We start from the raw sequence: 23,258 nt of genomic DNA on the forward strand, positions 1-23,258 counted from the left end.
TTGCTCATTTTCTTCTTTCTTTTTCTTTTTCTATATTTCTCACATCCATTATATGGAGCGCTTTTTAATTCCCTCACTCTTGAAATGTGCTACTGAATAAGGTTCCACTGCCTTTTCTAGATCATACAATGTAAACTCACCCAATATAATGCCATTGGGCTGTGCGGGAGGTTGCCAGATGAGCCTGACTGAGGTGGTTCTGACTTCTGGGAACAAGATGCCAACTGGAGGCCCTGGTACTGTTACATATAATGAACAAACATGCATTTTTAAAAAATACTTATCAAAATAAGATGAGAAAAATGCTGTAAGCAAGACATTTGTTGATACAGATTAAGGAGCAGATGAAAATATTTCAAAATTATTACATATTTTACCCAATAACAGCATGATTGGACTATATAATAAATGTTTACCATCATCCAAAGTCCTCTCTAGAATGGGTGGTGAGCTGCTTCTTCCATCTCCTATACGTGTAAAAGCCAGGACTTGGATTTCATAAAGGACGTATTTGCCGAGGCTGCTCAGCTGCACACTGTGGCTAGTGTTGCCCTCAACCATCCAGAAGTTGGGAGCTGTGTCTGAGTCTTTCTCCTTATACACAACCTGAAAGATACAGGGAACTTTATACAGTAGAATCACTATAAAAAATTAGATCTGGCAGCACAGTGATGCATGAATGGATGAATGTGATTCTAGAATACAGATCACTTCAGAGCTGTGACCTTATAGCCCAGAATAAGTCCATTGCGGTCAGTCTCTTGGACCTCTCCCCATCGCACGAGGATGCTGCTGGAGGTGGTGGCAAAAGCTGACACATTGGTGGGACCGCTGGATGGTACTGCAGCAGGAGATTAATAACTATTAGAGCACTGAATACTTGTGGGATTTCGTATTAGTATAAAAATCCATTATCCCCTCCTCACCAGACTCCCTGGTCCTGCCATGGACAGCCTGGCTCCATGGTCCAGAGCCAATACCATTGATGGCCTGAACCCTGACTTCATACTCTGTCCACTCTTCCAAGTCCTCTATAGTGAACTCTCTCTCCAACCGGTCCATGATGATGTGAGAAAGAACTCCCCCTTTGGTTCCCGCTTTGGAGTAATGGATGCGGTAGCCAACGAGATCTGGATTGCCGTTGTACTCCCACTCTGGAAGAGGCTAAAATAATTTTTTTCCTTGTTTTATTTCCCCCATTCTAGCAATAATAATATTAATCATATCATAATCATAAGGCTGCATAATGAAGCAATAACCTAAGAGGGGCTGTACCTTACACTGATTTAATAACATTTAATAGAAGTTGACAAAAAGTGTGAGAACAGGTTAGAACACAGCATTGTATGAACAATTTATGGCTTTTTTCCCTATTTTAATGAGCAACTAGTCCCATAGTCCCTCAATCTATTATTTGTATTTCACCAGGCCCTATCAGGCCCTATCATTCTCAAAAGAGCAATTGAAGACACGAGGGGAGATTATATTAATTTTCTTCAAATATCAAAACTATTTACAATCATATTAAATCTAACTCAGTAAGGATAAAACAATAGAGTCATTTTTATCTATTCTATTTATATCAAACAATTACTTTAGCTCATAACTGCTTAATAACTAATGAATAACATATATTGATCTTACTTTAATTAAAATACTAGTTTTCTTGAAACTAGTATCTTGATTTTCTCTAGAACTTTAATGTAATGGGCCACAAAAAGGCCACACAATTTTTACAGTATAATATCCAGCTTTTAGGGCAGGCCACAATCCTCGAGCTATGTCATCAATTTGTAGAGTAATATCACACTGCTGACACCTCTCTGTTTTTTAAATCTAGGTCTATCCTCTCTTTTTCTAATCTTCCAAGCGCTACATTCAGTATCACAAGCCTCAGTGACTCACTGCTCGGACACTGGCACACAGATGATAATAAACAGATGTAGAAAAGCATATACTGGCCAAATGCTGACGCAGAAGGCAGCAATAACCAAGGACACAGTATGTCCAGTTTTCCAAAGCCTCATCAGCACTGTCGCCTGGATTCATTTATCATTTAAAAGCCCAAAGAGAAAGAAAAAGACAACATTTCACTGTAACAGAGATCCTTTTGAGGGAGTTAATTCAAAAACGGCTGTCACTGAGAAAGTCAATAAATGTCAAACTCTATATCCAATCATCTAAATCCATTTTTTTTCCAAAGCTTATAACTCAAGGGCATTCTGCCAGTTCATTATTGTCCTGTCATTACTTTACAGCATGTGCACAAAAGAGAAGGTCAAAGAAAAATAAGCAGTTTGAAATGGCATATCTGCATACAAAGACAAAGTAGTCTTTATTCAAAATTCATTTAAAAAAAGTCCACCTCAATAAAATTGAACTCAGCTAACTGCATGTTGTCTGTATCACGACCAGAATCATGTGCAGAGTGACGTCTTACCACCCAGCGAAGCCATAGGCTGGTCTCACTTGCTGTGCGAAGGGTAACGTTTGCAGGGGAAATGTCTGGAGGGGCCTGCAGGGTCTGGATCTTTCTGGAGGGCTGACTGGGAGGACTAGTGCCCACAATGTTTACCTGACGCATCCTGAACCTAAGACAAAAGAAACGACATATGGTAAACAATACAGCTAAAGCTGGGTGTTAATATAACATGACATCTTGTGACGTAAGAAATTATTAAATTTTTTTAGATTAGTTAAGATTAAACTTTAGTGGTGCCCAAAAGGAAAGCCAGCCATCGTAGCAGTGGTTAGTGTGTCTGTAAGTTCACCTGTAAAAAATATAGGGGTTCAGGTCTAAGACCTCCAATGATCTAGCATCAGGTTCATTAGCCAGCTGCTGCACCATCAGCCACTCTTCATTCTCTCCAATTATACCAATCTGAAATACACATGGAAAAGGCGTTGCATTAGTAGCTAAACAAATTAAACAAATAAGGTAACTAAACCCCAGCATCAATATGAAGACATCTAGCAACCTTAATTAAAACCACACTTTCCTAAGTACCGTATTTTGCGCACCTTAAGGCGCACCTAAAAGTCTTAAATTTTCACAAAAATTGGCTGTGCACCATATAATTCGGTGCGCTTTATGTGTGCACTGGATTCCAAAATCTGTCACGGATACTGCTATTTTGAATTTACTGTGGGGAGCACCGAGCATTCATCGGGGCATTAAGCCCCCTCCGCATCACTCAACGCTCTCCCTTCGCTCTTGTACATTGGAAATGAATGGCAACTGGCCACTTCTGTGTGAATCCAGGGTTAGGCGGATCCCAGCCATTCACTCTGAATGGAGCGAAGATTGTATCGAGCTCGTACTTAGCGATTGAATCGTGTCATTATTCATGCTTTTGCCAGTGTCCCAGTGAGTGCCTGTTCTTCAGTCTGAGATGGGTGATGCAGACCGATGTGCAGTTTATAAGTTTTTAAGTGTAAAAACGACCGACGATGTTGTCCTTGACTGTCGGACCATTTCCCGCTGAAACAGGGACGTAATATATACACTACGTGTGCTAGAAATAATAAACCAATCAGAGAACATTACGTAATACTACGCCTTATAATCAGGTGCGCCTTATGTATGGGTTAAGTACAGAAATGGACCCCATAAATGAGAGTACGCTTTATAATCAGATGAGCCCTATAGTGCGCAAAATACGGTATGCTAAAATAGAATGGTATCTTCTTACCTGAGCTTCCACCTGCCAACAAGAAATAGATGTCTTGCCATCATAACCAGGTTTGAACTGCAGGGTGACAGAGCGAGGGCCGATGTTAGAGACAGCTAAATTGGTAGGGGGACCAGGCAATTCTGTTGAAGAGTAATGACAAAAAAAACATGGCAGCTTTTAGAGTTTTCTGAGTAGAAATCAATAGACTTGAAACACAAGAAAGCAATTTTCTGGTTAAATCTCTGTTTCGGTATTTAGAAATAAATCTCAACTTAGTAGTTCATATTCTTATTTGCCCACTGACCTGGCGGTACACCAGAGGATATGGTGGAGGCAGAAAGCTGTCCCTGGCCTTTGGAAGTCATGGCTGCCACCTGAATAGTGTAAGTGGTGAGGGCAGTGAGGCCCGTAACCTTGTACTCCTGAGTCACATTGGGCAAATAATGGGTCACCCTTGTATTGGTCCTGTTGAACTCCTCCCAGGAGATCCGATAACCTGAAAAAGGAGGTGAATTCCAAACAGTGCAGTGTTATTTATAATAAACAAAGCTTGGTGACTTAAAAACTGAGTGAAGCAGACATGCCAACATAACATAGATATCTTTAGATTTACCTGTGAGAAGTCCATTTTTCTCTTGTGGCTCCTTCCAGCTGACCTTAAGTGAGGTGTCCAAGATATCGGTGAAACTAAGGTGTCCCACAGCACCAGGGGCTATGAAAATAAAAACAGTTTAGAAACAGAACAACATCCTGGCAACTGATTACCTGAAAATACTGTGTAATATCTTGCATATTAATACATACTATACTCATGGGTGCGTAAACGCTGAGGAGGACTGCGGGGTCCATCTCCAGGGGTAGTGAAGCATAATACCGAAGTAAAGTATTCTGTGAATTTTTTAAGGCCAGAGATGTATCCAACATGAACACTGTCCTGAAAGTTGGGCCGCACTGTAACCACAGTGACCTCGTTTGCACGATTGGGTTCCCATGCCAACAACTGGAGATTTGGCAATAAGAAATATTGGTGAAATTGCGCAGATTTTAGACAAATATAATATATACAAGAGTGAGGAAAAAAAACTTAACACTGTTAAGGACTGACAAGCTAATGATGCACTGATATAACTGGACTTTCAGTAGAAGTGGTCTGACAATGACATAGCTACTGCGCTAAATGAGACCTGCCCTTCTGCCACTAACCACTAGAGTGCACCAGTTGACAGAAAGGAGCTGCTCACCTTATAGCCCTGGTTGATTCCATTGATAAACTGAGGGCTTGGAGCACTCCAGGTAAAACGCACTGTGGTGGAGTTGACAGCCTCTGCTTGTACATTTCCTGGTGGCACAGTAGGCACTGATCCAGAGGTGGGAGAAAAGCAAGAGACACAAGGAGGGAGAGGGATTAAAGAAGAAAATGGGGGAGGGGGCAGCCAGACAAGCAAAGGAGGAAAGAGAAAGACGAACAACGATGACATGGGGAGGAAATCTACAAGTTTTGCCTATAGACCAGTTTCATTTTGAGCGTTTGAATCAGGCAAAAGGAACTTGTGTTTAGGCTCATTTGGGGAGGTAAGAATACACCAGTAAAATGGGGTGTGAGAGCAGTTGCCTCAGGCAGCTTCCAGGTAAACCCTGCAGCAGTTTGTTTGAAGTCTGCATGCCACTCTGATGTAATACCGGAAAACAGATAGGGACTTGCACATTAATGAAACTGATGGACCCATATTGGTCCTCATGTCACAGTGGTCCCCTTAACTCTTTTTGAATGTATTTTCTTCTTTCTTCTTCTTATTGAATGCCTGACATGACAGTAACTTGGATGAGGAAATCATTATTTACATTTTGCAGGAGAGGTGAAATGGAATTAAAATAGTGATGTTTGCCATACTTTCAAAGTCTTATAGTTTTGCTAATTAAACACACTAATCTTGTTCTTCAGAAATGTGGTACATTTGTTTATTTGAGACTTAACTGGATCTGACTGATGTGGATCATTAACTGACTAATTAATTAGGCATCACACAAAGTGTGCTAAGGTTTCCAAGGTTTTAATGATCACGAGTGCCAGATAGAATTCATTTCTGGGGCATGTGAAGCATTTCATAATCATCTGGCCATGGGAAAGGGACAAATGCATGCCATTCTTTTTCAAACTAAGACACACACAGTGCAGATAGTACAAATTGAATATGCTTATACTAAGAGTTATACAGGACGGAAAAAATGAAAGAGCATACATAAAGCAATGATTGTGAAAAGAGGTAAAACATCTGTTACTAAAACTGCACAATAACATATTTGCATGTTTTTTGTGAACTGTGTTGAGTTTAGAGGACTGAGAGTCTGTTTCAAGTACAAGAAATCCTCAATGCAATAGAATTTTTGTTTTTATATCAATGTGAAAAATTTCAGAAATGCTAAGGACAAAATGCTATAAAACTATCAATCATAATATTTTAACTAACAGCACACATTTAAAATCAAATTACATCAGAAATGTCTGATTCTGCCAGCAAAATAACTGTATCTGAACAGGACAATAAAGTATAACTTTATTCATGTGGTGAGAATGAACATTTTTCTTCCATCAAGGTCAGAGCTGTCTGTCTGTTTTGGAGCACAATTTAGAATAAAGAACCAAATCAAAGTATTTAAAATGTGCGGGAGAGATGAAGGATCAGCAACGAAAATAAATATTTTTGGTGCGAATCAGGATCACTTTGATTAAAATACAATTTTGGTTTTGTTTTATACTTAGTTTAGGTTCTACTTTTATATGAAATGGAGCAATGTGGATGTAGCTTATAGAACACAGTGAAAGTTTCGAAGATAAGATCTTCGACACAAAAAAAAAAACAAGAAAAAAAGTTTGTTCTGTAGTACTGCAGCATCCATTCAGAAATTTAATAGAGAGTAAACAGAGAAACTGCTGCAGTTTCAATGTGTACTGATCACCTTTTTTGATGTTGCTGAGGTGAAAACTAAAAAACAACTCTAAATTTAACCATCACCAACAAATTGTCAGGCCAGATGGGATATGTAATCACTCCAACATGTTCTGGGTTGGCCCCAGGGCCTCATTGCAGTTGGACATGCCCACAAAACCTTAAAAAGGAGGCGACCAGGATTCATCTTAATCAAATGCCCGAACCACCTCAGCTCCACCGACTCCCTTTGATACGGAGGAGCAGCAGCTCCACTTAAAGTTCTCTTCGTACGGTCAAGCTACTCACCCTATCTAAGGCTGATCCAGCCACCCTCCGACAGAAATCAATTTCAGCCACTTGCATCCACGATTTCATTCTTTTGGTCACTGCCCAGAGCTTGTGATCACAGGTAAGGGTTGGAAAGAAGTAAATGGAAAGCTTTGCCTTCCGGCTCAGCTCCTTCTTCACCACAACAGACAGGAGCAGCACCCTCATTACTGCTGACAAAGCCCCAATCCGTATGTCCATCTCTCCCTCCAACTTTCCATCACTCATGAACAAGAGCCAGAAATACTTAGCTCATCCCTAACTGGAAGGGAGCACTCCAACCTTTTCTGGTTTGGAACCATGGCCTCGGATTTGAGCTGATTTTCATCCTAGCTGCAAACTGTCGAGCATGGAGGTCATGGCTTCTTTTTGGCACAAACGCTAATTACCAGAGGAACATTTTGCCATCTGCAGACAATTCTTAACTTGAGCTTGTTTTCCACACGAGTACAGTGTTTCACTTTAATCCTGTGTGTTGTTCTCACCTCCTTGCAGAGTCCACTCAGTGACTTTGTGGCTATAGGTGCCTCTGCCTGCTCCATTGTAGGCTGCCACCTCAATCTCATAGTTGGTCCAGATGATGAGATCCTCCAGGAGGAGGCTGGTCTGGTCTGGGTTGGTGATGTTTTTCATCTGACAGTCGACTGGAAGCCCTGACAGACAGTACCTGTCAGCAGGGGAGTAATTGATAGAGGGAGAGAGATACAGAAAGACGTGAACAATATATACAGTCAATATTATCAGGACAGAGATTCTCAGAAAAAAGAGAGAAGGTAATAACAAAAAAAAAAACATGCAGAACAGTTATAAAATGACTACAACACAAGAGGGGACAATAGATAAATGTTGTGGAAGCTATTTAATTGGCACACATTATTCTGCAGCAGCGAGCAAGAATGAGGTAAAATGGAGACAAGTAGCTCACATAACAGTTAGTATTGCATCTGAATAGGACACCCTGGACAGGCACCAATCCTTGGGAAAAAAATTCAAATAAAAATAAAATGGTTGGTTGTCAAGGTCTTCTTACCTGATGATGTAGCCCTGGAGAGGACCATTCTGGTGGCTCTCTGGAGGGGGCTGCCACTGGATCATGATGGACTGATTAGTGCGGCCGCTTGCGATGACTGTCTGAGGGGGTGCGCTGGGCGGCTCCTCAGGGAGAGTTAGTCTGGCGCATCAAGAAAAAGGAAAAGAGAGGTAAAAGAAGAGACAAAGAGTGAAGTCATGCATTAATTATCAGTAGTTTCTGCGTATTTCCATTCTATTTCATCATAGAAATCAAATCATGGTAAAGCCCTTCTTTTGCATTTTTTAGCACACCATAAAGGAAAATTGGGGGTGACTTGGTGGTTGTTTCTTCAACCAAAATGTAGTCTCTATACGACTGTCCGCAGAGGGACAGCGTGCTGTGGCAGGGAAAAGATCAAAGAGGCCTTGGTGAAAATGGAGATGCACAATGGAGGGACTGTGCAAGAGGGAGAAAGATATAAAAGAACAAGAAAGAGAGATCCAGGAAGTCTTTTCCCTTAAGTCAATTTAAGATGACATCTTGATTTCTTTCCAACATACCGAGGCACCCCTCTGGAGGAGATAAAGCAGAGTGTTTAGGATCAAAGAGGTGTGCCGAAGAGAACCCTCAGAAAAGCCTTGCTCTCACTGACACATAGTCACTCTCCTATGGTGCACTCTTGTCTGGGCAGATTCACAGAGGAATTCAGTGAATGGATATGCTGTGAAAAAGCTGCATGATGTGTAGTTGTTGTTTTCACTTTAAAAGAGTTCCTTATTGCAGGTGTAAAAGAAGCTAATGCTGACAAGGACAAGGTAAAACAATAGTGTGTATATGTGAATCATGATAATCTTAGAATGTGTAAGGGGTTGGCCTTTATGATTTTCATTGATTATTTGGTCTTGCTAGTCATAATAATTCATTTAAGATTTGAGTCTTTGTTGAGTTCTTACCCTTAAAACAACTATTTTACCACACATGACGTACCACAAATACAGTTAATATGAAAGACAGATATTAAGCTTGGTAAGCAGACCCATCAAGTCTTCACAAAGCACAATTTCAGCTCATTCAGAGTTTTATGTAAAAAAAGGTCCATCCTGAAGCTAGCTAATCTCTCCCCCAACCCCACAGGAGTAACATACAAAAAGTGGGCAATGGCAAGATGAGATCGGGGACACCTTTTTGTGGCCAGAGCACTCATTAAGTTACAAAGACTTAAAAAAATTTGAATATACAGAAGATACAGAGCAGATAAGTGCAGCACCTACCGATCAGTCTCCTTACTGAACTGGCCTCTGCCGACATCGTTGACAGCGCACAGGCGGAACTGATAAGAACGCGCTGGGATGAGGCCGCTGACAGTAACTGCGATAGACTCAGGCTCAATGTTAGCCAGCAGCACCGTCCATGGGGCATCTAAAACAGAGAGAGCACGGGCAAAGTTAGAGCTTTCAGCAACAGCTACTAACTATTCAATGGCCTTTTGAGGAAAACAAGATGCTTCAGAAAAATCTCTTAAGCACTGGAAAACTTTAATTTAAATTCAGTGTTATTTCTGCCTACTATGGCACAACATTGTTTCATTTTCAGTAATAATATTGCAGCTACTGATAAAAACAAGTTATCTATTTTGCACGCACTCCTGCTTGAATATCAGACTGCAATTAAATTATCCAAAACTCAGATCCCATCTGCATCCTCAGATTAATTTTCCTTTTAATAAATTGTCATATTCTCAGTAAGCCTGAACTTAAATGGGAAACAATTAAACAATTGACCTTTTTTGGGTTATTTTATTTTATTTTATCTTCCGAAAGAGAAGAGCATTGAAAGCAACAGAATTTGGTTCATCTGATCAATTGTAAGGAAGCATACAAGGTCAAGAAATTATGGAAAGATGCAACACCCAATTTAGACAAGAAATCATAAGTGCAAACTATTGTGTCAATAAGCAATCTCACCTTTAAAATTCCTTACAGGGAGCACTACTGATGATATTGTTGCATATGGGAAAACTCACTGTTTTCTGAGACCTCCAGGATGTAGCGGATCAGGGGGCTGTTGCCATCGAAAGCCTGGGCCCATGTCAGGTTGATGGCCCTCTTTTCTGTGGTACTCAGAACTGCTACTGGATTCTCTGGAGCATGGGGCAGTTGCCTATAAGTGAAATAGAATAAGAGAGGTGTCAAAATAGCAGTCAAACCGAGAGTCCTGCATAGTAAATATTAGAAGTATTTGATGGATTAGAGAGGAGAGAGGTGATAAACCACAACAGTGGAAAAAACATCCATCCATCATGTTCTTGTCGCACTTAAAAGAGAGAGAAAAAACAATACAGACAGCCACATAAGACAGAGGGAGATGTGAGGCAAATGTTCAGACCTGACTCGGAGGTGGGCACTGCGGGAGTCATTGCCACCCACTGAGGTCACCCTGCAGGTGTATGTACCGATGTCACCTGACCACGTCTGGGAGATGTGCAGGGTTCCGTCGGGATCCAGACGCAGGCGGGGCGATGAGTTCACGTCAATCATGGAGCCGCTCTTCTCCCATACATACCTGAAGGCATGTGCATGAGTATGTGAGCATGTTATACACACACAAAAGGGCACACACAAACACTCACACTCTACACTGTTGTGTAGTGAGTGTTGTGACAGTAAATCTGTTTGCCTTATGTCAGTTCATACACCAAACACAGTGGCTGCTAACGCTGATGAAAAGCTGATGTGAAGCAGAAAGCAAAGTGATTTGAATCTGAAAGGCATCTCTATCTGACACACATACAGTGCAGAACCTGTAATCCATGCATATACACTTTAACATATGATCATTCATACACATGCACATAGGCATGTACATTCGAGGAGCTCCTGTGATTAATTGCAACTGTTCAGGCTCTCCGGCTAATCTCCTCTGTGTTGCATTTAATTAAAGACGCTGTCTGAGGTTATTACGCTGTTTACATATTCATCTGTTTACCCCACAATCTGATCAATGTCGCAGGCCCACAGGTGACAGGCACTCTAATCACTAGGCTCCAAAGACATCATTTCATTCCCTCTGAGACAGATGCATGAGCATACACTCTATCATGCTCAAGACTGTGGGAGGGGTGAGGGTAGTTCACGAACTAATTCCCCAACCTGACTCTGAGAGCTTCAGAATCTTTTCCAAGAGTGGATAAACATCCATGCAGATTTCATAAACTAATTAAGTCCATCACTGATACCCTTGCTAGTTTTCTAGACTAGAGTTTAATAAAAAAGGCTTGATGTGACGTCCGATATTCATTTCAATAATATTTGAAAGAAAAGGGACAAAATTCCAAAAGATTACCTTACAGTGACACTAGGATCGTGTGTCACACCACAGGTCATAACAGCCTTTGTCCCTTTGATGACACTCTGGTCTTGAGGCGGCTTGGTGATGCGGGTACGTGCTGTGAAAACATCCAGAGGCTCTTACTCAAAAACTACACATTTAAACAGCAGCTTGAACATAACTTCGTGGACATAGGTTTAATTTTTCCCTTAACGGCTTTCTGAAACAGGATCAATTGTTTCAACATTTTCAATAGGTGTTCTCAAGGGTTTCAAGGACTGGCATTATTTATTCACAGTGAGCACTTGTATCAATCCTATGGCTATGGTATGAAAATCTTGACAAGGACCCTCAAGATCTAATTACACTATGTGCTGCCTCTGCAAGTAAAACAAGTCATCGATTACAAAAGTTGGGTTTTTTTTGCCTCATTTTCATAATTTGCAGTATTTTACTCTTAGGAGTGAGTAAATTTGTTGTTAAGCTTACCCCATACCACTATGTCAGCTGAGGCCTCGTCAATTCCCCTGGAGTTACTGGCCATGCAGGTGTAGGTCCCGGCATCAGACAGGTGGGTGGGGCTAATGAGCAAGCTGCCTGACTCCAGCAGGGTGAACCTGGGCAGCTGGACTGAGCCACTGGCCAAGACACGTTCACCTGCAGGGAAGGGTGGAAGTGATTGATGATGTGGGAAGGAGAACAGGGGAGAATAGGGAGGAGGTGGTGGGACAAGAAAAAGAGAGATTAGGGCATTAAATAAATGTCATGGAAAACAAACAGCAGGGAAAACAGTGCAGGTAAAGTAAAGAGGTGAAGCTCATTTGAAGAACATTTTTTATTCAGAATTTATTTTCTATAGATCTTGTCTGATTTCGGCATGTCAAAATGCCACATAATAACCACCCCCCAAGAACGTCATGCTGTTAGCCCACGCACCTTTCTGCCAGGTGATGGCTGGCCGCGGAGCTCCTGAGGTCTCACAGTGCAGAATAACTGACATGCTGTCAATCACTGCGCTGTCAGAGGGGCCAGCGGTGATGTTGGGAGCAATACCTGAGTGGGGTCAGCCACACGCAAACACACGCACACAGAATCATGCATACATTAAACAAAATCAGGTGAGACAGAGGTGATAATGAGAGACATAAACAGTTTTCTCCCTAATAAAGCAGGCGGCAGCTGAGAGCTTAATAGTCTTGACAAAAGGGGCAGCTGTCAGGTCTCATTCTCACCAACCGCTCTGAGACTCTGACAAGGCGCCTTCATCTCTCTGCTTCTCCTGCTTATTCCCTGATTCAAAAACAGGCAATAATTGCCTGAGCATCCAAGGTGACAAATCTGTCACTGCAAAAAGATATATAGATATATTGGTGTAGAACGGAAGACAAAGGGAGAGGGTAAATAGGATTAGAACTGAGACAAGAAGAAAAGATTTAAGAATAAGAATAAGAAAGGTATAGAGAAAGGAAAGCGAGCAGAATTAAGTAACAGACCTGTGGTAACTGCAAATTTGAATTCTGAAGGGGACATACTTGTAACAGCTAGGTATGTGTTTGTCTGGATCTCTCCGGCAAGGTTGCGAGCAAAGCACTGAAACATCCCCGTGTCATCTGGCAGGAGTCCGTTGATCTGGAGACTGCCTCCAACCAACACCCTGTACCTGGGGATCTTCACCGGGCTAATGGGAATGCCGTCTTTATACCACACTATATCTGGCTGTGGTGTTCCTGCAGAGGGAGGGGAGGATTACCATGTCACTCTGACTCTCTATTGCTTTTGTACGCTTTCTTGCTCTTTTACTCACGCAGTAGCACACAGGCAAATACAAACATCACGGACCTCTTGCCTGACAGGGGATATCCACCACCTTCTCCATTTCTGCAGTGATATGACTTGGTGGTTCTTTTATGAACAGAGGATATTCTGTTTGGAGGATAGAAAAAGCAGTCAGTGCTCCATTATAGCCTTTAAAATTGTACAAAATTATCTAAAATAATCTCTTTCAGTATGCTGAGGAAATAGCATGCAACTCTCTGCACGGTTTAAGTGTAAGCGGTGCTTTAATTACCAAGAACATGCAAGTAGGCCCCAGCAGTGACTGAGGGGACACTGCTACTGCGGAGTGACGCCTCACACTCATAGTAGCCACTATCACTGACTGCAGGCAAACTAATGACCAATCTACGGCCAAAATCTCGGATCCCTGTATTGACCACCACCCCATTTTTCCTCCAAGTGATATTCATTTTGACGAGGGGTCTAGAGGAGGTAAAAAAGAGAGCAAAAGACAGAAAACGTGGTTTTAATACACAGGTGTATTCTGTTTCAAGGTTAGAGAGCATTGCGGGTGAAATGGAATACATCTGTCATTTTGATTAAGTCTTTGAATTGGAGATAATAGTCAGAATTAAGGGCTGGCAATGTGTGAGATAGGGAGAACAGAGTGAAGCCTTGAATCAAAGGAAATAATTGAGAAGAGGTACAAAACGAGAGATGTGAAAAACACTTTTCGATCATGTTCAAACAAAAGATTTCAAAACTCATTTAAATCACAAAATATCAAACATGGAGGTGTGAGAAGGTGGGGGTGCTTTGATAATATGTGTCTGTGTGTATGTCTTTTTCATGTCTTTTCCTTAACACACACTTGTGTGTTTGTGACCATTTACCTTGCATTGGCAACGCACTCCATGATAGCTTCGTTTCTCCCCACTGTTACGCTGGAGTTCTTTGGGGGGATGATGATGGAGGGGGCAATGGGGTCTGCAGGCCCCCCTACATCTATCACACACACAGACACACAAAAAAGTGAAACCAATCTATAACTGCTCACCATTCTCTGATTAAGCCTGTGCATCTGCCTGATAGGGCCGACTGAGGATGACTAGATCCTTAGACAGAGACTGACAATCTGTCACTACCACCAGCAGGTAGCCAGCATTCTATAACCCAACTATTAACACCTCTGTCTTTACTTTAGTTCCTTCTTCTGGTCCACACAGCATTTTCCTGAACAAGGTGTTAGCCCAGGTGTTAGAAACCATTATGTAACATAATTGAGACAAACATAAAATACGATTAAATGCAGCACCACCACTCACGGGTTTCATGGAGCCTCTAGCCATCCATCGATTCACTGCCCTCAATCAGTGATCTCTCTCTGAATCTGATCTCATTTTCCACCACCTTCCCGGTGGACGAGTAAGGGCCTGTGAACCTGTGTGTATTTGAGTGATTGCGTGTTTATGGTATGTTGCATGTGTGTATTGTGGTGGTAGTGTGTTTGCAGGTACTCAGTTTTAGGGTCTAGCTTGGGTTAATAATGTTTCTAATCAAGTTTTAATCATTATTATTGTTATTTCATGCTATCTCATTGTAAATACTACCCTTTTTGTGACCTTTTTTATGAGTCATGCCAAAACATCTCGAACAAGGCTTTTTACAATATTAATAAGCCTAAGCCAAGGCTTATTATCAAAATGTCATGCCCTGTATTTAAATCAAATATAAAGTGAATAACCAAATCACAGAATGTTTATTGTGCTGAACTGCTGATAAAGATCCAATTAGCTACAATAAGTTGTGCCGTTTCCATAAAAAAAAAAACAAAAAAAAAACTAACACTGATGGAAAAGAAAAAGTCAAACATAATAGAACTTTGGAAGATGAAACACAGAAATTGAGTTTTGAAGAGGCTCTAGTCAGTGATGCAGATGAGCAGTGAAATCTGTGCTGCACGAATATTCAACAATGCAAACAGATGCATTTTGAGAAGCTGCAGCAGATCAAAAGAGTATAGAAATCTTTGAAAGTTTAAAATGGCATAATTTCATCATGGTACAAACATCAAAGAGAGTGATCTTGACATTGTTCTTAATCAGCACAGAGAAGATCAATAAATCCACTTAGAATGACTTGCATTAAAACAGGCGTAAAGAGAACAAACTCAAACTTTGATTTATCCCAGTCCAGGGGATTTTTGAAAAATCTAAATCACTTGGCTCAAAGAATACTAGTTAGTATGTAAGATTGCAGAATTTGCTTTTAGATGAGTGAAAAGAAGAAGGAAAAATTATTAAAAAGTAAACTTATTTCAAGATTAAAAGCTTGTTGTAGTGTAGGAATGGATGTATATTTCTAAATGATTTATTCAACAGACCTCATGATATAGTCATGTCAAAGCTGTTAAAAAAGGGATAACTGCATTTCTTAAGTGTAGTAGTCTCCTTTACAAAGTGTGATTATTGAAGTTAAGGATCTATTTAAAGTCTGTCAACTGCTACAGATGTGTGTAAATGTACAAACTGAACAGGCCTGATAAATGAAACTGAACGTCATATGATACTTGATACAATTGGGTCAAGCCAAAATATAATGAATGTATTGCAGTTCATAAACTCCCAGAGTTGAGAATACTTCGAGTTGGTAATCTTCTAATTAAATGCACACAGTAAACAGTGTGGCAGCCTAAATAATAAATTCTCGTTACTAATAGCACAACATTGCTTATATTTGTTGTTGTCCAAAAACAAATGCAAACCTAAGTTATCTCTGGTGTATTTCCCACTTTGAGGAATAAAGTGAAAGACCAAAGTGCCTGCCTACTTGAAGCATTAGTGATCGTCGGTTTGCTTTTTCCTGTTACACTCAGCTCTGTCTCATTTGTATGCTTTCTTAATAACAAGATGCTCCCTCTGCTGTCTTTTTTTCCATTTCTGTTCTCTACAGAATTGCTAAAATGAACAAATACAGCTCTGAAAACCTTATTGACTTTCAGATGCAAACAAAACTACGTGATATGCAAGGTCAGATTTGGGGAAATGCAGTGATATCTGGTCCCAGCAGATTGCTGTGTCATGCACAATGAGCGCAGAATTACCAATACCGCATTAAAGATTTGAGAAGCAGATGCTTGAAGGTGTTTTCAGGAATGTGCCGTTTCTCTGGCAAGCTGCAAAAAATCTTTGTAAAACAGTTTAAAATCCTTATGATATGAATATTATCAAAGACTTCCAGTGACAACTAAGTGGTATAAACATACTAAGAAACAGTGCTGTTATAGCCTAACAGCAAAAAAAAAATGTAGCGCCTCCTTTAATTGGCTAGTAGAGGTTAACAGAGCAAGATGGAATTTATGCAGATAAAAGTTAGAGAGAGCGCGAGAATTTGTGCATCTTTGTTCAGATAATAGGTGACAGTAGGTGGGAGGATAAGGAAGGTTTAGCTAAACTCTAATGATGTGACTTATAACCGTGCTTGCGCCACCAATGCAACATTTTATTTGAAGTTGGGAGCATGTTCAATGCATAAGTGACACCGACCTTTTAATCTGGTGTGCTTGTTTGTGTGGGTGTATGTTTGTTTAATCATTCCCTCTTTGCTCTTTGTCATTTTAATAAATCTGCTTTTTGTGGGTAGCTATTCATCATGAAGGTCCGTGTTATGAGTCTGCACATCAAGCCAGGCTGGCAGGTGGTTCTTGGGCTCTACCTAACACATAAGCTGTGACTGTAATTTATTGCTGAAGGCAGAGGCTAGAGGAGGACTGCAGAACAAGTGGGCGACTTTTTTGTGCTAAAGGTAGTTGGATTAAGCATCCAGTCAGTAGAGGGCACTATCTATGTTGCTAATGTCTGTAGCAGAGCCACCTGTTGTAGACTTGGTGTGTTGAATGAACACGCATTCACATGAGAATAAAACTGTTTAACTGACATTTTTTGAGGACACAAAGAATATGCTGGTGAGTAGTCTTACACTGTGGGTGAAGACGACTGTTGCCTATAATGCATGTGTAAGCAGGTACACCTGAGAGCACAAGTGCGTCTTCATGTCTACTTACTCTCCACTGTGAGAGTGACAGGCTGACTGGTTTTGTTCTCCCCATTCTTGTCATTGACTGCTTGCGCATAGTAACGTCCTGCGTCTGGGGCCACTGTGGATAGGATGACCAGCGTGTTGTCCAAGGTGATGGCACTGATGTAGAAAAATGTAGAAACATTTGGTAAAACAAGTAGAAACATGTTGGTAAAGCACATTTCAAAGACACCACACTGATGTGTTTATTCCTGCTCTTGTTCCACTCACGTATCTGCAGCTTGACAACAATAGTTGATAGCACAAATTTGATAGAATCAAATTCTCAAAATTTGTCTCCAAACACACGGCACACTGAGCATGTATATGTACTCAGACCCACACATAGACACATTCAGATCATTAAACCAGACAAGTTGTTTGTTACAGTCAATAAATCCTGAGGGTGAACTGACACACAACAATGCTCATAAATTATGTCTAAAAAGAAGCACACAAAGACATTTTTACGAGTGCTTTCATCTTCAATGCACCACAGGGTGTTGGAACAGAATAGCTCAGAGGTTTGCCTCCTATTTTGTAGTGTTTGAGCAAAGTCCTCTGTCATTTAAATTTCTGCATAACCTCAGGGATTTCTGCTCAATGATACTGTACATATTTTGTTCATGGAAACAGTTGGCCATTTGCAAAGACAGCCATTTGTCTATATATACCAATACAAATGAATTGATCCTGTGCACTAATAAACATCTGCCTCTTAATTTGAATGTTGTTTTTTCCAGGAGTTAAGTAATTGATAGAGCCCCTGATCTTTGTCTCTTGCATTCAAAATGTATTTTGTATGTAATATATATATGTATATATATATATATATGTATATATAATATATATATATACATAAATCCACGCTAACCTTCATCCACGCTAATAAATTTGTTCCCAGAGCACTTCAGGAATGTTATACTTGGAATATTGCCCCAAAGTCTTTTTTGATTGATTGTTTTGGTTCTCATGTTGTTCATCAGCAAAGTTTTACTGATGTTAATAATATAACAATCATTTTTGCTTGCATATTTTGGTTTCCCTAACTCTCTCTCAACATCACAAATCTAGGAATCCAAAAATATTTACATTGCAACCAACCCCTGGAAAACCATGTCTATATGTTTATATAGTTGTGTTTTCAAAGAGTTAAATATTTTATTTAAAAATATATATTTTTAAAGCTAAATGTGTTGGTTTATCACCTAAACTGTACACTTCTGTACAATGTTTTAGATGTTCTCTAATTAAGAGACTACCAACATGCAACCAAATTCATGAGGAATATTGTGTAAAGAGCAGAGGTGGGAGAAAGTCACTGTTTTGCAAGTCTTTCCAATCAAGTTTCGAGTCAAGTCCCAAGTAAAAACATGAGAGTCGTAAGTTGAGTCCAAAATCAAGATGTAGAATTCCAGCATCAGGTCCAAATCCTAAACTTCCCGTCCATAATATTTTGCATACTGCTGTTCACTTCTTGTTAACCACTTGGTAACTTGTTTAAGCAAACAAAATGAAATGAATAAAGTAGATTGATTTGAATAAGGTATTGAAAACTCTAAAAAAAATAACACATTAAGCATTTTGTTTGCTGTGAAATATCAAGTATTTTCAAGTCAAAGGGCTCAAGTCTAAATTAAGTCGCAATTCATTGATCTTAAAGTTCAAGTCGAGTTCAAAGTCCATTATGACTCAAGTCAAGTCAGAAGTCATTAGAATTATGACTCCAGATTCAAGCCCAAGTCATCTCAGATGACTCCACACCTCTGGTAAAGAGGTCAGTGAAACTCTTAGATAACGTTGGGGTTTTTAGTTGCATGGATGTTTAGGTGATGTACTGATTACTGCATAATATATTGCAAATATTCTACAAATGTTGGTCTTGTCAATCTAACCTTAGAGGAACCACATCCTAACATAAGATGAACAGGCTGTGCTTTCTGGGATTGCATTTATTGTAAGTGCGTAAACCTACACATAATACAAGAAAATGTCATGTAAAAGCCAGAGCATTTAATATACTTGAAATTGCCTCTAAAGTTTAAAGTCATCCTTTACAATACATCATGTGACTCCTGTGGCACCATAGCCCCTGCAAGGACTGAATGCCTGTTAAGCTGATAGTCCAAGATGTTTGTGAAGTGCCTATTAAATGAGAGTTGACGCTAAGCATGAGGCCAGATTAGGCTCTTCTTATTTCTGCCACCATCTGCTTGATCGGTGTGGGATAAACACTCCTGGACAATTAGGAGCGGTAGCTCTCACAAAATCAACAGACACACAAACACCCATGTGCACGCACACCTGTGAATATCAATGTGGCCTAACACAAAGCAAGCAAACAAGCGGTAAATTCAGAGCGTCTGCTAGTCCCTCTCATCGCCACAGAGCAAAGTTTCACAACTTTACCTCTGATAATAGGCAGATTGTTGAAAATTTATGAAAACATTTTGCAATTTCTCTCACTTCTCTCTCATTTCTCTCTCAATGCACTGTTGTTTATCATTATCATTATTATTTTTTTCATCAAATTTGTTCTTTTTCTTTTTTTAGATCTGCAGGCAGATGACTCATGCACAAATCTATGCCTCAAGCAAGAACACGCAACTCATGGCAAAAGTGTTCATAACAGCAATGACATAGTACAGCAGGCTGCTGAATAATAAATGAGGAGGTGGTTTCTGAGGACTTATGGACTGCCTACTTCTATTTGTCTGGATGGCAAAATTAGTCTCAGGTGATTACCTTCACAGTGTCGCCTCAGGAAAATTGCATATCTGAACAAGTGTGAATCCAACCAACAGAAAATACGGTACTCCACACAATGACTTACAAAGCATGAGCATGGCTCATGTAGACATACAGTCACCCACTGACCCGCCAATGTATGTTTCCAGTCTCAGACACATGCACATAAGCACACACACATCCACACACTCACAAATCCAACCAGGGGTGAGAGCTGTCAGTCATATCATCAATTGGGGCCTTTTGTCCAATTTTGTCTAATTGGTTCCCCTGCAACCTGATCTATCCCTACCCTTCAATCATTCTGCCTGCCAAGTCAAAAGGGGAGATAAAATAACCCGCCTTATCACTGAGAGGTGATTCAGTGATGAACACAAGCCCTGCGCCAACATTCACTCATCAACTATTCTGTTAAATTTCACTCATGGCATGAGGGGAAACTGGAGAAAATCTGCGAGCAGTATTGAACTTCTCAGAGTTCTGTGAAGTGAAAGAAATTCTGCTCCACCAGCCCAGCATTCACCAACAACTTCTACATGATCACCGTTGCTCAGACTAGCACACACACACACACAAACTAATCATATGCTATGCTCCACTCAAAGAAACCAAGCAAGGCTGAATGTGGACTTACATACGGCTGCTGGAGGGAATCTTACGACCATCTCTGAACCAGGTGATCTGGGGCCTGGGGAAGCTGTGTATCTGTGGCGCTTGAATGAGAGCTCCATTGCCCTGGGATACAGTTTGAGACCTCTCACCCTCCACAAAACCACCCATATCTAGCAGACATTAAAATCAGATCAAAGATAAATCAAAAAAGAAATACCAATACCACAGGAGAAATTCTTATAAATGCTATAAAAGGATCAAACTAAGAAATTATTTTCATTAATGCCCTTTCTAAATCAGAATCATTGACTTTCTGTGCATTAACAAAGACAATATTCCCCATTAAACGTGTACTTACAGGCAACCTGCACTTCAGTACTGCACTGCATTATAGCGCCCACACGGTTTCTTACAATACAGCGGTAGTGGCCAGCATGCGATCGGTCAAGTGAGGGGATCAGGTACCTAATGGGCACACAAAATATAGTACAATTAGTCATCATCAGCTTGACAGACAGCAACATTTGTCATCTTGGTGCTTTTATCACCCACACTCAGGATGCTAAACTAATTGAGATGTTTCACTGGACATCTGAAAGAGCCTGAATGGCATTCCACTTAAGACGTAAATGTTCTAAAATATATCAGAGCACAACTGACACGTGACAGACAAGGCTGTTACTGATTGGTAGGCCTCATGAATCCCTGTTATTATCCTGTGTCTTCAGTCTGTTCCATATGATCATGCAAGCACCTGTCACAAGTTTCAGACAGTCAACACTCTGTATCTCTGACACGCGATAATGTTTAAGAGTGTGTGGCATGAGCTTGCTAGATAACCAAAAAGTATGAATTGGTTTGCTACAGCCACTTAGGAATGTGGTGTCTACCACAGCCGTCTTTTCCCTACACTGCAATTTGGAGTTGGTGCGGGTCTGATTAAATGGATTCCAGTTCTCTTCTTTGATCAGGGCTGGTGGAGAATAATAAGCAGAGGGCTGGCCTGCAAGGCAGACCCGGAGACTAAGCCACGTGAGAGCAGCCAAATACTGAGGGAAGACAGGGAGAGAAGAAGAAGAAGATGAGGGGGGTAGAAAGATGTGAGGGAGGAAGAAAAAAGACAGGAGGATTGCTGTGAGAGAGTGTTTGTGTTATAGCAGTGATAGCAATCAGACAATCCCACCCAAAAGTGTTTGACCATGGTTAGGGCTCTGATCAGACTGTGAATAAAGTCCTGAAAAGGAGACTAGAACTGGATAGAAGATGACTTTAATTGTGGACTGTGATTGTGACTTGCTGGGACATGCATGTGAGCGTAGGTTGAATTATTTTTTTTCTTTCATCAATCTATGCTGTTTGAGGAATTCTCAAGCATTGTCTTAAGAGGCTGAAATCCATAATAAAAAGAGTCCAGAAGAACTCTTACGGCTAAAAGAACAAAGCACTGTAGCATTTCTACACTGTACAAGATGATGAAAAATACTGACTGTAATATTGTACAACAAAAAAATATATAGTTTAAACAAGCTGCAAACGAGAAGAAATGTTATCTGCTTATACAATCTCTAAATGTTGAATACAGTGAGATACAACTCAGAATAATTCTTTAATTCCCTAAACACAAGATGCTAGCTCCCGAGGGTGATGTGCAGCCAAATCAGTACTGAATAAAATCCATGGGAATGAGTATGAATGAAAATGAGCAATTGTGCTATTAGTTACAATCAAATGCTGTTAAAATGTTCTCCTGTTGTGAGATAATTACAGTAGATGAATAAAAGAAATAATAATAGAATCAGCTCTTGCCTACGAGGTTGCATTCCTCACCTGTATTCCAAGGAGAAACGTGTAAGCTCAGAACCGTTGTAGATCCATTTGAATTCTAGGGGCCAACTGCCCTCTGCCATGCAGGTTAGGACCAGGCGGTTTCCTTCCAGGTGAACCTGGGTCTGAGGAGGCTCCATCTTAAAATAAGGTGGGACATCATCCACTGTTAGGAGAAAGATAAGAAGGGAGAAGCTGAGTGATACAAAAAGACAAAAGAAACAGAAGAGCGAAGAGAGAGAATTGAAGTGAATCACTGAGTAGGGGTTGCTAGTAAAAATGGAATCTGTGATTCAGTGATTCCTGTGAGGTAACTCAAAAGACAATTTCAGCAGCTCACAGGAAATGAGAGCTCAAAAACAAACCATTTTCATTTTTTCCCTGCACTGATTGGAAACTTGAAGGTCAACAAGAAAATATTGCCAAAAAGTACATGGAATAAGTTGGCACTGCAAAAGCAGCTTACTCTTTTATTTCATATTGAAATGTGCTGGCAAAGAGGTAGAAGAGCAATTTGTGTTGAAGAAGAAGTGTAAATGAACACTTCCATACCTCAAAACCACTAAAAGAGGACGGGAAGGAAGATAGAGGAGGCGAGAGGAGCAGAGTATGAACAGACAAAGCAGATGGAGAAAAATACAGCAATGACAAAAAAAAAGAGGAACGCAAGCAATTTAGATGAGGAGAGACTGAAAATCTAGGAAGCCATGGGAGGTGGCGGTGGTTGCGGATGCTTTAGAAACACAAAGTTTCCCCATTTTAAACCCCCTTTTCTGACAGGATGAGTTATGCTCTGTGCTTCCCTTCATTTATCTTTATAGTTCCCTAATGCAGCCAGATTATACAGGCCCCATCTGCAACACTGCACACCAGTAGTGCAGCCACAAAAAGCCTTTAAGGTGATACGTAACGTCCAGGGCTGAGTTTAGAGACAAAGTGCTTTCATTTGAG

The 23,258-nt window shown here is 40.5% G+C and overlaps 1 protein-coding gene across 1 annotated transcript in view; it reads right to left on the reverse strand.

The window, feature by feature from the left end:
• Positions 1 to 22,464, reverse strand: part of sdk2a (sidekick cell adhesion molecule 2a) — a 35,765-nt gene extending 13,301 nt beyond the window's left edge. The window contains exons 1-27 of the mRNA XM_072369378.1: positions 22,311 to 22,464; positions 20,842 to 20,948; positions 20,506 to 20,653; positions 17,110 to 17,243; positions 13,940 to 14,051; positions 13,339 to 13,529; positions 13,110 to 13,193; positions 12,803 to 12,997; positions 12,207 to 12,323; positions 11,760 to 11,927; positions 11,286 to 11,388; positions 10,329 to 10,505; positions 9,967 to 10,103; positions 9,215 to 9,362; positions 7,962 to 8,102; positions 7,417 to 7,598; positions 4,916 to 5,031; positions 4,479 to 4,674; positions 4,288 to 4,386; positions 3,979 to 4,170; positions 3,693 to 3,814; positions 2,772 to 2,881; positions 2,441 to 2,591; positions 927 to 1,164; positions 726 to 841; positions 417 to 606; positions 141 to 239 (exon numbers count right to left, since the gene is read on the reverse strand). Of these exons, the coding sequence (XP_072225479.1) occupies positions 141 to 239; positions 417 to 606; positions 726 to 841; positions 927 to 1,164; positions 2,441 to 2,591; positions 2,772 to 2,881; positions 3,693 to 3,814; positions 3,979 to 4,170; positions 4,288 to 4,386; positions 4,479 to 4,674; positions 4,916 to 5,031; positions 7,417 to 7,598; positions 7,962 to 8,102; positions 9,215 to 9,362; positions 9,967 to 10,103; positions 10,329 to 10,505; positions 11,286 to 11,388; positions 11,760 to 11,927; positions 12,207 to 12,323; positions 12,803 to 12,997; positions 13,110 to 13,193; positions 13,339 to 13,529; positions 13,940 to 14,051; positions 17,110 to 17,243; positions 20,506 to 20,653; positions 20,842 to 20,948; positions 22,311 to 22,447 (3,910 nt within the window). The 5' untranslated portion in view covers positions 22,448 to 22,464. The remainder of the gene's footprint in view (positions 1 to 140; positions 240 to 416; positions 607 to 725; positions 842 to 926; positions 1,165 to 2,440; positions 2,592 to 2,771; positions 2,882 to 3,692; positions 3,815 to 3,978; positions 4,171 to 4,287; positions 4,387 to 4,478; positions 4,675 to 4,915; positions 5,032 to 7,416; positions 7,599 to 7,961; positions 8,103 to 9,214; positions 9,363 to 9,966; positions 10,104 to 10,328; positions 10,506 to 11,285; positions 11,389 to 11,759; positions 11,928 to 12,206; positions 12,324 to 12,802; positions 12,998 to 13,109; positions 13,194 to 13,338; positions 13,530 to 13,939; positions 14,052 to 17,109; positions 17,244 to 20,505; positions 20,654 to 20,841; positions 20,949 to 22,310) is intronic.
• Between the last annotated feature and the right edge of the window lie 794 nt (positions 22,465 to 23,258).

The sequence above is a fragment of the Leuresthes tenuis genome, unplaced genomic scaffold, assembly GCF_036924035.1.
Source record: "Leuresthes tenuis unplaced genomic scaffold, fLeuTen1.0.hap1 SCAF_17, whole genome shotgun sequence".
In the NCBI taxonomy this organism is placed as follows: Eukaryota; Metazoa; Chordata; class Actinopteri; order Atheriniformes; family Atherinopsidae; genus Leuresthes; species Leuresthes tenuis.